At 49.5% G+C, this 16,039-nt stretch overlaps 1 protein-coding gene across 5 annotated transcripts in view; it reads right to left on the reverse strand.

Moving 5' to 3' along the window:
* Ap3b2 (adaptor related protein complex 3 subunit beta 2) overlaps positions 1–16,039 on the reverse strand; it is a 31,535-nt gene that overhangs the window by 6,589 nt on the left and 8,907 nt on the right. For 4 of the 5 annotated variants that reach the window (XR_002397597.2, XR_002397596.2, XM_004852858.3 and 1 more), the window contains exons 2-15: positions 14,997–15,072; positions 14,787–14,861; positions 14,487–14,582; positions 7,991–8,151; positions 7,693–7,759; positions 7,425–7,607; positions 7,062–7,345; positions 6,777–6,831; positions 6,396–6,467; positions 4,952–5,014; positions 4,528–4,660; positions 4,236–4,345; positions 3,448–3,624; positions 835–1,021 (exon numbers count right to left, since the gene is read on the reverse strand). Coding sequence is in view for 3 of the 5 variants with exons in the window: in XM_004852858.3 (XP_004852915.1) it covers positions 835–1,021; positions 3,448–3,624; positions 4,236–4,345; positions 4,528–4,660; positions 4,952–5,014; positions 6,396–6,467; positions 6,777–6,831; positions 7,062–7,345; positions 7,425–7,607; positions 7,693–7,759; positions 7,991–8,151; positions 14,487–14,582; positions 14,787–14,861; positions 14,997–15,072 (1,739 nt within the window). In the remaining 2 variants the exon portion in view is untranslated. The remainder of the gene's footprint in view (positions 1–834; positions 1,022–3,447; positions 3,625–4,235; positions 4,346–4,527; positions 4,661–4,951; positions 5,015–6,395; positions 6,468–6,776; positions 6,832–7,061; positions 7,346–7,424; positions 7,608–7,692; positions 7,760–7,990; positions 8,152–14,486; positions 14,583–14,786; positions 14,862–14,996; positions 15,073–16,039) is intronic. The other variant, XM_021264872.1, reaches the window with a different exon arrangement.

The following is a 16,039-nucleotide window of genomic DNA, read 5'->3' on the forward strand; positions in this document are numbered from 1 at the left end:
TGACTTCACTTCCAGGGCACAGTCAGGTGTGGGAGCGAGGCCAGGGTCAGGGAATAGGGTAACAGTTGTAAATGAGAGGCTGGCCAGCCTGGGTCATGGAGTCTGGCCTGGCTCTGGCCTCCGTGGAGGGTAGTCAGGGTTAGAAGTTGGGCTGGTGGTATAGGAGAGCAGCCCAAACACGTGCAGGTAAAGACAGTGATGGCCATCTCATGAGGTTTCAAAGCTGTTCTCCATCCCACTCCAATTTCCTTATTCCTGAGGTCCAGGAAAAAGACTGAAAAAAAGCAGCTGGAGAGCTCAGCTTCTCCCCTGTGCAAGTACCTGGCTTTGGTTCCTGGGTTCCAAAGGGGTAGCTAGAGGATACTCCCCTCCTGGCCAGGCCCAGGAACAGAGGTGAGGCTGAAGGCCAGGGACTGCGGGTTGCGGCTAACCTCAAGTGACTTGGCACACAGTGCAGACAACTGTGTTCTCAAGACCCTTATCCATTCACCTCTTTCTTGTATGCTGTTTTACTTCCTGCTTTCCTGGGGCCTTGGCATTCAACAAGATTCCCAAGCCTAGAGCCTGCCTAGGGAGCCAGATAGAAAGGAGAGCCAGGGAGGAGAGGACCCAGGACCTCAGGCCTGACAGGGAGGCAGATGCTCAGGTGAGACAATACTAGCAGTGGCTGTGGTGGGGATAGTGAGCCCTGGGTGCCACAGGAGGGACAAAGGGACCAGCACTAGCTTCTCACTAGGTGTTCTGCCTGCAGAAGCCTGGTGCCCGGAACCAAGGGCTGGGGCCCTGGTCAGTTCTCATCTGCCCCCAGGGGCCACCCCTAGTTTCAGCTCCCACCTTTGAAGGAGGACTCCAAGACTGGGGCTGGCTTGGGTGCCAGGAAGAGCTTCTTGGCATGGCGGCTGAGGGCCCCGCCCTGCTCAGAGGGGACAATGAGCTGCCTGGTGAAGCGTGCTCGGTCGCGGATATCATAGTTCTGGTCGTACTTGGCCAGGCTCAGCACATACTGGGTCAGCAGCTTGGTCTGGGGAAATGGAGGCAGTGTCACAGCACCCAACAGAGAGGGCAGGACACAGCAGGCTTGGGTTTAGCTGCTTCTGGCAGACAGCTCCAGGCAGAGCTTCTCCTCACCAGCTTCTCATCCAACTTTCCTGCCCTACCTGCCAGGGCTCCGGGCTCTGGCTCCTACCCGACTCTCACAACTGCTTTGGGCCAACAAAAGAGGTTGCTCTTTTGGACTCTTCCTTCTGGGTCCCACTCCCCCACCCCCAGGCCTGGTCTGTCTGTCTCCACCCTGGGATGGCTGAGTAGAGGCTGGAGCATTCTGCTGGAACCCACAGTTTCTCCCCCCCCCACCCATAGGGAAACTAGACAACAAAAAGAAATGGATAAACAGGGATCTGTTTGGCAGGAGATGCCCCCTATCAACCCACGCGGAGTCTGAGTAGCCTAGGGGTTTTAGAGGCCTTGATCTTCCCCTGAAGTTGCTAATGAGATCAGAGCAAACCGCAGGTGGGACCATGAAAGTGGGAGGATGACTGTGGCTGCCGTGGCCTTGTAGCAGATGAAGGCCACCACCTTGGTCCCTGGATGGGGATAAGCTCTGCTGTTGTTTTACAAAGATATCCTGACTGTTGTGTACATACTGACTGCATCCCTCCTAGTACAGAGGGCTTCCCCTTTCTCCACCACCCTCAGACAGCCTGGGAAGAAAGAGGGGACAAAAGTTCTCTGCGCTGAAGCAAGAGACCACTCTAAGCAGCCTGTTTCTTGTAAAGACCCACCCTGGGTTCAGGGTTATCTGTCTGGATGGCACACCCTGGCTACTCGGATGGGGGCTGGACCACTAGTGTCTTGCCTAGGACTACAGCTCTTCCTGCTCTGTTTAAAAAGTCTATTTTTGTGCTATTTCTCCTACTTGACAAGCAAGCAGTAGGCGCTCAGGAAATGTGTGTTAGATAAATGAATGAACAAATGTACATGTAGTTAACAGTGACAACCTGGGGAAATGCCACGTGAGCCGGCCAGACTGAAAATATGCTAGCCTCACTCAGCATCCTGGGGCTCGGGACCTGCTCAGTCCTGGCCATGAGGCCCCCCACTCCCAGCATCTCCCCACCCAAGCTGCTTCATCAACCTGCTCCTTCCTCCATCTGAACAAAGGCAGCACAAAGACAACTGGCTGATGGCTGAACACTGCCCTACACTGCTTTCTCTCTACCTTCTCTTTCTTCACCTGCTTCCCTATAATCCCAGCATCCACAGATCAGTGCCTTGTTGCCCCCACGTCTAGCTACTGTCATTTCTGGGTCCTGGCAAGAGTCCCAGCACCTGGAGGCCCTGCTTAGCTAGCTTGAGTCCCTGGGGCCCCCGGTAGCCACCAAATATCAGTGGCCACTGAAGAAGCCATGTGCCACCATCGAAAGACTCCCATGGAACTGCAAAGGAGCCCCCTTCAGGCTGGGAAGGCACAGGCCTCCTTCTGATCCCAGCCCTCTATCCAGGTATTTTCTTTTTTGTTTTTTGAGGCAGGGTCTCCCTTTGTAGTTCAGGCTGGCCCTGAACTCACTATGTAGCCCAGGCTGGCCTTGAACTTGTGGCAATCCTCCTGCCTCAGCCTCCCAAGTGACCCAGGTGTTTTCCTTCAAGGACTCTTGAACATTTTCTATAAAGGGCCAGAGAAAATTATCTTAGGCTTTGTGGGCCATACAGACTGTTTCAACCTGTCAGCTCTGCCACTATGGCACAAAAGCAGCCACAGAAAAACTTTTACAGAATTTTACAAAAACAGGCAGCAAGCCAGGTTTGTCCCAGATGCAGCAGTTTGCTGACCCAATGGGATAGTGAAGGTAGAGCTATTGTGGTGTTTGGTGCCTCTGATGCCTTGAAAAGCTCTGAATGTGACACTTTATTCTTAGACTACCCGAGTGCCATCTCAGGAGATGACAAACACCCAAGAGGTGTTTAACACTCTAATGTTTCTGCTCAATTAAGCCTCATCCTTGACTGTGCTAACTCTTGTAGCATGTCGCCTAGGGACTGACAGTGGCCACCATACCAGCAGAGACTCCCCCTCTTCCCTGACACCATTTGGCCCAGCATCACTCTGCTTCGGTTGGAAGCACAGCCCAAGTCTCCTGGGATGCACATTCTCCCATCAATGCTGTTCACTACTGGCCCCTTCCCTTAGCCCCAGGCAAGTGTGGTTCTTCACAGCCCCTCTTCTGAAGGTGGCTGACAGGGATACTCCTACAGGAAGACAGCAAGCCTGTCTCCCCAGAATAGCCATAGACACTAGGGTAGCCCTGGTTAGCTGGGCAGACTAGCCACCTGCCCCGAGTCTCCCTTTCAGAGAGCCTGGAGTTCGGGCCTGCCTGGGGAGAGCCAAAGAGTATTGCCTACGGCAGTTTCTGGGAACCAGAGAATGGGGCCACAGCTGTCAATCTTTACCTGCTTAGAGTTAGTCAGGTAGAGCTTGGCGGCCAGGTTGATGACCTGCAGCTTGACGATATCCTCTTCTGCAGTGAACGACTTGGCCATTTTTCTCAGAACATCAGGTGCAATCTTGGGGACATGCTCACAGTACTCACCAATGAGCCATAGGATGCTGGCTCGTGCCATGGGCACCTGTGGGCATGGGAGAGGAGTTAGGACTAGGGCAAATGTGGCAGTGTGGGTGGCAATGGGGACCACCAGGCACTCCTCCCATCTGTGCTGGCCTGTTGTCTGGAATTGGGAGGAGCAGGGGGAGGGGCACAGGAAAGTGAGCATTTCTGGGAGAGCATCTCCCCTCTTCCTGAGCATTTCACTAGGACACCAATGTAAGTCATGATTTAATAGGCTGATTTTTCTGGATTCACTGAACTCTCCAAGCTTTACAATGTTACTCTTTCTGCATTTTCAGGAAGGCTATGTGTGAATGTTTCAATGCAGCAGTGCCTGGTCAGCCAGCCATCCCTAGCCGGAACTTTAAGGAGAAAACATGGTGAAAGTGCAAGCTGTGAAGCTCAGGGAGGAATCCAAAGGGGAGGCAAATCTTGGCCAACAAGGCCAGGGTCATATGGTCCAGTGTCTGTCTGTGTCTCTCTTTCTCTCTCTCTCTCTCTTCCCACTGAATACCTCACAGAGACAATGTGGAAGGTGTAGAAGTTGATTCTGATAAGGTCACAGTATTTATATGTAGGGTTTTTAAATCATGGGGGCAATGTGGGGGGGCAGGAAACATGGGGCTCCCTCACCTGGATGTTGTCTGTGAGCTTTGCCAGGTGTTTGATGATCTCTCCGTGCTGTGCTGGCTGCATCTGCAGCAGCTTCTTGATGACCACCACAGACTCTGCGACCACCAGCTCTAGGGAATGACAGAGAGTATGACCACACCTGGGGACAGCCCTCAGAGGCACAGGGATACCTGGACACTAACTGAGATAGACAGATCAACAGACACACACTGTGCCTAGACAGACAGCGGGGTCAAACATACAGATGCTCACAAAGCACTGGGACTGGGCACAAGGAGAGGCAAGCACTGACCATCACGGTTGGACAGAAGCTGCACCAGGCCGTTGAGGCAGGTGTCACGCACCCGGCCTATGTTAGTTGCACAGCGTCCAATGGCCTGGATAGTGGCCGCCACAAAATCTTTATCCATGCTTCGAATGTAGGTCTGTGGGATGGTGACAGAGAAGCCCCAGTAAGCAGTGACCCCTCGGTCACTGCAGATTTGAGCATGACCCACAGGAAGACTGTTGTTTTCCTACCTGTCATGCCAGAGACTAAATCTTGGGAGAGAGAATCATACCCCAGCCCCAGCCCCAGCCACGATATTCCCACTGGAAGAGGACCTAAGATAATCATTCCTCTTGCTTTGGGCTCTTAGAAGGTGTGACCCACTGGGGCAGTTGTCAGGGAGCCCAGGATCTGAAGGGCAATGCATTTGGGACCTGCTGCCCAGTACCTGGAATTCCCGTAGGACAGTAGGGATGTTGGTCTCATTGGCCAGGTTGGTCAGTACTTCCAGCTGCAGGGATGAGAGGAGAGCACAGAGTGAGCAGGGGGCAGCCAGTGCACATCTCATGCTGTCACACCTCAGATGTGCTTCAACCATACCAGGACACAGTCCTTGGGACAGCCCTCCAGCAGGATCAGACTGTTGAGGGGATAGATCATGAAACTTGCCCCAAATGCAAGAGGACCAGACTGCCTCCCAAATGATCCCCTGACAGAGTACCCTCCTAGTAGGACTGCATCACTTTCCCCTTCATGGAAAACTTAGAGCTTCCTGCTGCTTTTAGGATAGTCACCAAGTCTTTACCCTGATCTACAAGTCCCTGGATGATCTGACCATTCGTGGCTGGCCTCTCATATCCCAGCACTCTCGTTACCCTCTATGCTGCAGTCACACACCCTGTCTGTCTGTCTTTCTTCCTTTCTTTCTGGCAGTACTAGGGATTAAACCCAGGGCCTTCACACTAAGCTACATCTCCAGCCCTCCAAAAAAATTTTTTTAAATTTTGAAACAGGGTCTCATGAAGTTGCTAAGTTGCCCAGGGTAGGCTTAAATTTATGATCCTCCTGCCTCAGCCTCCCTGAGTGCTAGGATCACAGGACTGCATCGCCAGGCCGGGCATCACATCCCTTTTCTACTGCAAGGCCTTTGCATGCACTGTTCTCTCAGGGTGGAGTGATTCTTTTTGTCTGGCATTTAACTAGGTAACCCATGTTCATTTCTCAGGTCTCTCTCGAGCCTCATCTTCTCAAGGGAAACTTCCCTGACACAATTAGATAAGGTGACTACTTTATACTTGTCTCTGAGCTCTTCTTTCTTACCATATTTCATAAAGGGATTTTTACATTTGTCTTGTGATTAGCTGCTTAGTGTATCTTATTGCTCCCAACTGGATGGGGAGCTCCACAGGTTCCTGATTAATCTGCCCCACCTTGTACCCTTCATCTAGCAATGAGACTGCTAACACAGCTGACGTCCCCAAGGATTAGGAGGATTAACTGTTGCTGAATGAAGTAATTTGGAGCAGAAATGAGGTGGAGGGGTGGGCTCCTGCCATGTTTCCTGTCATGTTTGTTTGCACCAGAGCCTGAGGGAGGAGGTAGGGGTGAGAGAGAACTTCAAGAGAAAAAGCATGAACCTAGGAGTCAGTGACTATCCCTTGGTCATCACCTCATCTCCCTGACTACATTGGTATAAAACGGAGTTATAAACCTTTCCTGGGGTTACTGTGAAAATCAAGTCATTTCCCAGGGAAGAGAGGCTGTGTGTAGCAGGGAAAGGGCAGTTCCCCTCTCCTGGGCCCCCTGAGTAAGGGCTGCAGCTGGAAGTCCCTGAGTGGGCAGTGGGGAGGGTGGGACTGGAGGACACATGACCCTGTCTGTCCATCACTCACCTTCAGGATTTTGATCTGGGTGGGGTCAGTGGACCTGATGTAGAAGCTCTTCAGGTAGGGCTCAAACATGCCCTGTGGAGAGAAGCGCCGGAGCGCCACTGCAGCCCCCCGCCACCTCTCTGACACAGGCACCCTTCCAGCCTCACCACTGTCCCCCTCCAGGTCTTCCCCACTCCACCCAGTCTTCCCCACCCTTTCTTCCCTGGGCATCGGCCCTCAGCGACCTCTCAGGGTGCAGGCCCTACTCCCAGCTTTCCCACCCCCTGCCTGGCTAGGGCAACCTCCATCTTGCCCTACTGCCCCCTGGGCTCTGACACACCCTAGAGCCTGCAGAGAGGCCTGGGACAGGCGGAGCCAGCCTGGGTCGAGTCGCATGCTCACCCTGCGCTTGATGGACATGGTAGCCACATTCTGGAGCACTACGTACTGCACCTCACTGTGGAGAGGACAGGTCAGCGGTTTCTGGGCCACTGGGCTGGGGAAAGGGGCAGCGGGCATGGGGGCAGCGAGGCCCCAACAGTTGGGAGAAAAGGATCAGTATGTGGGAGGAGGGCAGGACTGTGCTGAGGAGGGTGCGAAGAGGGATGAGCAGGATCAAGGGACAGCTGGGCGGGGCCAGGGCTGCCTGAGGAGGGGCGGGCACTCGGGCCTGTCCGCAGGTCACACCTGTGGCTGCGCAGCAGGCGCACTAGCGCCTTGGCGATGACGCCCACCTCCGCCTTGGGCGCCAAGTGGAAGTAAAGCTGCGCCACGGCCATGACCACCGCTGCGCTGCGGCTCTGCAGCAGCGGCTTGGTGTTGCGCAGCAGCAGTCGGTGGTCCGGGTCCATGACGTAGGGCTTGCGGGCGGGTAGCGAGGCAGGGGCCGCCGCCTCGGGCCCAGTGCCCTTGGCCTCGTCCTCCTCCGAGCCGTAGAAAGCTTTCTCGGGGTTCTCCTCCAGCAGGGACTCCTGGGTGGGGGGACAGACGGGCCGTGGTGCCTTCCTCTGTCACCCTGCCGCCCGCAGGGCCCGGGCCATGGCCACTCACGTTCTGCGTGGGGCTCAGGAACTGCGTGCGGGCGTAGCGCGTGAGCATGCTGATGATGACCACCTGGCCCCACTCCTCCACGTCGATCAGCAGGTTGCATAGCTTCCGGTAGTTCTTGTGGATCAGATCGATGCGCTCGGGGCACACCTCCTCGAAGGCCATCACCACGCTGCCCGCCACCAGCTGAGGAGCAGACCCAGGCAACAGTGAGGGGGAAGGTGAGAAGGACTGAGCCCGGCTGGCCCCCGTCTGCCCGGGATACACGCACCGTGGTCTTGTCGGCCAGAAGCTTCTCGATGACTTCTATCAGCTGGTCCTTCTGGTCGGAGTCCAAACTGAGGGAGACATTATTGATGCGAGTTTGGCCCTCCTGTCGTCGGCCATGCTCAGTCCTGCACCTCAGCCCTACCTATGAAGAGGTCTGGGCCCATGTCCACTGTCCTCCATCTGTCAGTTCCCAACTTCCCTGAAGCCACCCACAGCAGCCTGCAGATTCCAGAGAGGGAGGGGTGGGCTGACATTTAGGAACCGGTCCCCTGTGAAGCACAGGCAGGCCTGGGCCATACCTGTACAGCTTTGGGATGGCATGGGCAGCTGTTTTCCGCACATAGGGTGACATGTCTGAGGCAGCTTCCTTAATGGCCAGCATCATGATGGGCACAATGATGGGCACACGGATGCTGGAAAGGACTCGGAGAGCACTGGCACGGATCAGCTGGTTAGGGTCCTAAGGGCAGAAGTGGAGACAGCCATGAGAGGGCACCAGGTGCTGCCTTGATGGCAGGGATCACACCTCTAGAACACACTGTCCCCTACCACCAGTGCCCACTTCCTGGCCTCCAGACCTAAGGCCTGAGAATGTGCCTTGCTGGAAAACTGGGGCACTGACTCCTGGCTCTGGCTGAAGAAATCTCACACCTAAATAGGTGTGGCAAGGGGCAGCTTTGCTTATGGAAGGAGTGAAAAATGTTCAGAATCCCTAAGGTTTCTGAAACACTTGTGTTCCTTAGTGGGGAATCTCTGTGTTTGTGACTGAGATGACTGCCAGCAAATGCAAGCTGGCTTCTCTTCCAGAGTTCACCTGTGTGCCTCTCCCTGAACGCACTAAAAGGCTGCGCTGGCACCCAGCTTAACACAGAACAGGTTCGCAGGCTCCGTAGGCATGCTGCGAATACCTGCTCAGAGCACTGGGTGTGCTGTAATTCAATCATGGAGCTTAGAACTGTCTTTTCACTACTGGTAGCAGCAGTTCCTGCAGCAGTTATAAATGAGTATTAATGGTGGACAAGGGGAGAGGTACCTAAAGATGATAGATATTATCAATTTTCTAAAAATGGGCAGTTACAAAATTACAGGTGAAAATTATGGTAATCCCCAACAGAACTCTGGAATTTTTTTTTTTTTTTGGTACCAGGGATCGAACTCAGGACCTTGCACTTGTAAGGCAGGTGCTATAACCACTAAGCTAAATCCCCGGCCCTGGAATTATTTTTAAAGAGGTGATTTAGAATCACTTATTTAAAAATCAGGAAGGGCTGGGGATTTAGTTCAGTGGTTCTGCCATCTGCCTCAAAAGTGCAAGGACCTGAGTTCTATCCCCAGTACCAAAATAAATAAATAAATATCAGTATTTTTTTAGAGCCAGATCATTTCACATCAACTGTTAAAATCTGATTTTCTTTTTAAAAAAAATTTGTTTTGGTACCGGGGATCGAACTCGGGTCCTTGCACTTGCACAGCAGGCGGCGAAACCACTGAACTAAATCCCCGGCCCTCTTTTTTTAAAATTTTATTTGGAAATTATTATAGTCACAAAATTCTACTTTTTAGTAGAGTAAATTGATAAATATTAGCACTGTGTATCTTGATTTCAGCAAGATCTTCATGGGAGTCTCTCGTGCATTTTCTGCATTACTATTTTTGATTAGGCCTTTTGCCTCACCAAACATGTAAGCCTTTTAGGAACAGAGTTCAGGTCTATTTTATCTCCATATTACCCATAGCCCTTTCAACATGAAAGTTGCTAAAAATTTTCTCATGCTAATGAATAAGATTCAGAAAAATATTGGCTGACTGTATAGTTAGCAGACTCACATCTTGGTAAAAATGTATTGGGAGGTTTATTAACAGATCATTGTCAACACAAAAACATATGCCATAGACTCAAAGTCTTCACCTTGGTGCATATCAATATCTTAGAGGAAGATACAAAATCAAGAGGGGCAAATTAAAATTTAGAATCACTCTGGCTTAGACATAATGCTAAACCAATGAAATACTGAAGTATTCTACAATGAAGCAGAATTTCATTGTAGATTCAAGGAATCATCTCCGCAAAGACAGGATGCAGAGAGGCCTAGATGATCTGTTTGCCAACCTGAAGTTTGACTACATGAAGTGTGCTAAGAAAGTAAACTAGGCCTCAGTGTGGGCCAACAGAAAGGGGGAGCCCTTGACAAATATAACTGGCTCCAATGTGCAAGAAAAGCCAAAAACCAGTAACAAGAAGAAAGTAAGTTGTAAAGAATAGATGATAGCATCTACAAAACAATATGTATTTATTAGCAAAGCATAAATAAGTGGCAAAGGCTGGTAGGCTATAGGCCTCAGGCCAAATCTGCCTGCTACTTAATTTTTAATAAAAAGCTACTGGAACATAGCCATGACTACTTGTTTATGGATACCTTTGCATCCCAAGGGCAAAACTGAGCAGCTGTATGGTTGACATGGTATGGCTTACAAAACCTAAAATACCATTTAGTCCTTTACAGAAAGTTTGCTGACAACTGTTCTAACAAAATCACTGCATTGAGTTGGACTAAGTGAGTTTCAGTTTTCAAAAACTGGGAAAGGGGCATATTGAAGAAACTATGGGAGAATGTCAAATTTGTGCAAAAATTCCAGAATAGTTTTCACAAAATCACGTAACTTTGATTCAAACAAAAGATTACTTATCAATCTGAGATGAAATCCATGGTTTTGACTCATAAAAATAATCTAGGACAATGTATGACATTGTATTTACCAAATGAATGAGTTGTATATGCAGGAGATGATGCTTTCTACCCTACCCTGGAGTAGATTCTGTCAACCTCTCCTGCCAGCCAACAGCTGATTGCCCAGCAACCTACAGAACTATTGGATTATGAAAAGATGAGCTGGACCTTGCAGGGTCCCTCTCACAGGTGTTTTTTGGTACTGGAGATTGAACTCGGGTCCTTCCACTTTCGAGGCAGGTGCTAGAACCACTAATCTAAATCCCTGGCCCCTCTCACAGGTTTTTGAAATAAGAGTGTGAAAAGAACAGGGGAGTCAGTAGTTATAATCAGAGCTGGAAATCTGATATATAACATACATATATATATATCCACAGTGGAGATTCATGTGTGCATTTAACATATATGAATTAAACTCTTGGTCCTGGGTGGAACAAAATAAAAGATGAGAATATTCACAATTTGTTTAATAGTATGGGGATTCAGCCCACCACACCGCATGAAAGGACTTGAAGCTTCCCACAGTTTCTGCCCTTAGTTGATTTCAATTTCTTCCTGCCTCAAGGGATATTTGCCACAATAGGTGTGGCCCAGATGTTTGCAGATGGATATTTCTCACACACTGAGGCATCTGGGACAAGCCAAGTGTGTGTGGTGCTAGAAAGAAGAAAGACTTGTTCCACCTCTAGTAGAGGAATCTCTGGCTGTACTGAATGTACTGAGAATTCACAGGGCTCTTTTTTTTCCTTTTCCTCTCCCTCCCTCTCTCTGGGTTAGTTTTGATAATAGATGATTTTGTCCTCTGTGCTGACCTCAACTTCCAAGTGGAGGCAACTTTCCTGCACAGTAAACTTTGCTGTTTTCTTCTTAGTGAAGCTCATTTGTTCTCAAGCAAACCCTTCTGTCCTCCCTAGCAAGTTCCAGGCAAAAAGGTTTAAACAGGCATTGTTCTCTACAGACATGTGGACAAGCTGAGCCCATCAGGGCCAAGGCTGCACTGCCCCAAGCTAAGAAGTTCAGGTTATCGCTGCCCCAGATTCCTTCCCATGGGGTTGACTTCTGCCTGCCCATGGGCCACAGCTCCTACCTGTGCACTGGTGGAGGTGCAGGCTGAAGGGCTGTCCACTGTCAGGGACTCAGTGATTCATACTGAGGCAGCTGCCATGGCTTGAGTGTCTCCACTAGAGCTCATGTTGAAATTCAATCCCCACTGTCAAGTATTGTACTAAGACCAAGTAGGAACAGGTGGGATCTTTAAGGGAAGGACCTCAAGGTGATTGAGTCAGGAGACCTCTAAATTAATAGGTTATTCACTTAAGCATAAGTCTATTATAAAAGCCAGTTTGGCCTTGTCTCTTGTATGCACACCTCTTACCATGTGATGTCCTGTGCCACCTCAGAACTCTGGAGAGTCTCCACCAGCAAAATGACACCCTCAGCCTTGTGCCTTCAGGTCTGTGAGCTGAATAAAACTCTAGTCTTTATAAATTACCCAGGCTGTGGCATTCAGCTATAGCAATACCAAAGGGACAAAGACACAGCCATTACTACAGGCTCCTCAGAGGTGGACAGCCACAAGCCTGTGCACCTGCCTCACTGCTCATGCCCCTTCAGAGTCTGGCCTCAATCAGGACCTGTCTTGGGGGTTGGTTTTTAAACCATGAGACCACCCTGTTGACTATGCCAAAAGCAGGGTATAAGCAGTGCAGGCTGTAAAGAGTTAACCCAACAACTGGTTTATTTTAAGAAGCGAGTCTAGGGCCAGGGATTTAGCTCAGTGGTTCCAGCACCTGCCTCACAAGCGGACGATCCTGAGTTTGATCCCTGGCACCAAAAAAAAAAAAAAAAGTGAGTCCAACCAAAGCCTACATAATTCAGCCAAGGTCAGAGTGACTCACACCCAAATTCCATTCCCAGGGTGGGGCATTTAGCTCAGTGGTGCCTTGCCTGCCTTGCAAGCACAAGGTCCTGAGTTCAATCCCTGGTACAGAAAACAAAAATAAAAACAAATTCCATTTCCAGAATTAAAACCTCTTAACTGAAAAGACATGGTTAATCATTAACCACAACCTGTATCTATCTGGTCTGTTCTGTTCCTAACACAAGAATGTTTTTGTCTCTTTTCTTACAAGCCTTACCTGCATCAGCAACATATGCCTAGCAATCTCACATAACCCCCTCACCACAACTTAACAGTGATTGTGTCATCAATCAATATCAATGGTTCTGGCTATTCAGGGCCTTTGCTTACTCAAGCACTGGCCATCCCAGTTCCCTGTCTCTCTCTAATTCTTTCTCTGAGTCTTTCTTCTTGCCATGCATCATAGCACTGAGCAGGAGATCAGGATCCACTGCAGGGGTCTCCAACAACTGGTGCCCAACGTGGGGCTCAAACACACGAAGAATCACCTGCTCAGTGAAGGCCACTTAGAGTGGACACAATATATTGACAGTGCTTGACCCTCATGTGATGAGTTAGTGATGCTCAAAGAGCAACCAAAGTAAGTGCATCCAATGAGAGTAGGAAATCAGGTGGTATTAAAACATGAAGTAATCACTTTCAACTGAAGGGCAACATTACATCCAGTTGTTCCACACCATTTTTAAACAAGCAAACTACACAGTGCTGGCCAGCAGTATTGGAAAAATGCTGCAAGAAATAGTTAGATATAATCCTTGGCTCCCACAAAGAAGGACTTTAGATATGGAGCTTTGGGAGCATATCAGAAATAACTTCTGGACAGCTCAGGAAAGAGGAGAAGTTATCTCCCCTGAGACCTTCACAACCTGGAGGCTTATGTGTTCCATTTTGGGGCTCTTACAACCAGGCCAAGGAGCCTCTCCAATTTTTGCTCCACTGGTGAGGACGATTTGGTTTTGGTTTTAGAACAACTGCTTGCCAAATTTGCTGGCTCCCTCCCCCACTCAGAAAATATGACATCATTTATAGGCAAACCCCAGTGCTCCATCTCCAGAGGAGGTCGAGCTGCCTCTCCCTCCACCCGAGACCCTAAGACCACAGGGTGTCTGCAGAAGAGGTAGGGGAGGAGGCATAAGGAGAACTGCTTGGCTTTAGTGCACCGGGATGTCCAGGCAGGGCACCACAGGCAGACTTGGGGAGACAAAGAAAACCTACTAACCCCAAGTGGAATGCAGGAGTGGCCTGCAAGTGAGAGTGGCTAGCAGGTGACTCTCAAACAGCTGGTGGGACAGGCCCACCACAAGAGTGACTCACAAAAGAGCGTGCTGAAAGTCAGATTCAGAAAAAGTCAAACAAAACCCACACCCAGGTTGGAAAGAACTAAAATGAGAAAATAAATGAATGGAATGAAAACAACTGGAAAAGCTCCAGAGAGCATTGAGCAAGACAGTGAGAAAAACTCCCGGCTTTAAGAGCCCCAAGGCCAGCATTTGCTCAGCATCACCAGTTTGATGCTGCCCACAAACATCTGGAAGCCAAAACAACCCCAGCCTAGAGCTACATAGTCAAAGTTGAAAAACTACAACTGTGCTCTCCCAGACGTAAAGAGGTTTTACAAGAAAAATCAAATTACAAATTTTAGCTTATTGATAAATATACTTTTGGTTTTCAATTTGAGTTGATATTTAATTGGTGTGCTTAAAGCATTTTTTTTTTGGTACTGGGGATCGAACTCAGGTCCTTCCGCTTGCAAGGCAGGCAGTGGAACCACTGAGCTAAATCCCCAGCCAAAAATTTGCTCATTTTTTTTTTGTTTGTTTTTTGGTACGGGGGATCAAAATCAGGACCTTGTGCTTGCCCAGGCAGGCGTCGGAACCACTGAGCTAAATCCCCAGCCCTTAAAGCATTTCTTGTACATTGCAGATCCTTAAATTGTAATTATAGGGTTAACTTGCTCTTCTCTTTACTCTGTTGATTTAAGAACCAACCAACCCCAGGCCCACCTTGTCTGTGACCCTTCAAACTTTTGGCAGGAAGGAAGGGCACCAAAACTGCTCCCACATTCATAGCCTCCTCCAGGGCCCTCTTCTTTCACTTAACTCCAACAAGACCCAAACCTTACGGTGGCAAGTGGAGATCTCTAACCTTTAGGCCACGCTGGAAGGTGGAGATGGACAACAGGGCCAGATCCTGCTGCTCCTCTGCATAGCGTACCAGGTACACGTAGACAAGCTTCTTCACCTGGGAACAGCAGTCTTTCACTGGAGGGCTTCTCAGTAGGGGCTAGTACTCCTACCTCCCAGGATGTCATCACCCAGCCAGCTTCTGCCCATGGGACAGTCTTCAAGTGGGGGGACAGCATCCTTGAACGCATCCAGGCCTGGGATATTTCTGAGCGACCTGAGCATGGTAGGGATGGAGGACCCCTCACCGGGCAGAGCTCACCTCTATATTTTTACAGGCCACATTCTTCACTACTGCAGGGAACAGGTCTGAAGCATTCTTCCCACGGGCGATCATCTAGGTGGTGAGGTCAAGGTGGGGGAAGGAGAAAGGCAGAGGCACAGCACTGATGAGGAAAAGTCTACAGGGAGCTAAGGAGAGCTGCCCTTGGACACCCAGCCCTCCTGGGAGACACCCTTTTACCCCCCTCACCGCCACAATCCTCTTCATGGCCTCCAGCTTGAGGGAATCCTTGTTGGTATCCAGCATCTCTTTCAGGTCATCGTGCCTGGTGGGGAGCATAAGAGGTCAGCTGAAGAACTAGGGTGGAGGTTAGGGTATTGATCACAGGGTTCAGGCAGAAAGAAGGGGAACTTGGACAAGGCACAACCAGAGCAGAGGGATCAGAGCCAGGGGAAGGGTTGAAATACAAATTAGGGGACTCCAGTTGTGGGAGAAACATGTGGGCCAGCCAGTGTTAAGGGCTGAATTGTGTCCCCCTGCCAAAAGAAAAGATGGTGAAGTCCTAAGCATCAGGATGAGACCTTATTTGGAAATAGGGTTTTTTAAATATATAATTACAGATGCTCTGTGATTTATGATGGGGTTATATTCCCATAAATCCATTATGAGTTAGGAAATCATAAATTGAAAAGGAATTTAATATACCTTATCTTCCAAACATCATAGTTAAACCCAGCCTACTTTAAACATGCTCAGAAAACTTACCTTCGCCCATGGCTGGGTGTTGCATGAAAGTCATTAAACTACATTTTGCTAGCCTACAACGTGATTAAAATTCAAAATAACGAATAACAAAATTCTGAATAAAATGACTTGGAAACTGCCAAAAAAAAAATTCAAAATAGTTTCTACTGAAGGCATATGGCTTTCATACCATCATAAGATAAAAAAGAAAATCATTAAACCAAACCATCGTAAGTCAGGGAATGTCGATACTTAAGTTAAATGAGGTCACACTATAGTAGGGTGGGTCCGAGTCCAATATGGCTGGTGTTCTCATAAAACAGCCATGCAAAGGGACAAGATGAAAAGAGAAAGCAGTGTGGATACAGAGACCTGGAGAGAGGTGTCTGCAAGCCAAGGAATGCCAAAGACTACCATCGAGCACCAGAAGCCAGGAAGGGGCAAGGAAGGATTGCCCCACAGGATTCAGAGGAGCACAGCCCTCTGACACCTTAACTTCAGACTTTTGGCTTCCAGAACTGTGAGACAGTAAATTTCTGTTGTTCTAA

The sequence above is a fragment of the Heterocephalus glaber genome, unplaced genomic scaffold (assembly GCF_053883595.1).
Source record: "Heterocephalus glaber isolate CG9 unplaced genomic scaffold, H.glaber_assembly_v1.0 deba00001531, whole genome shotgun sequence".
Taxonomy (NCBI): domain Eukaryota; kingdom Metazoa; phylum Chordata; class Mammalia; order Rodentia; family Bathyergidae; genus Heterocephalus; species Heterocephalus glaber.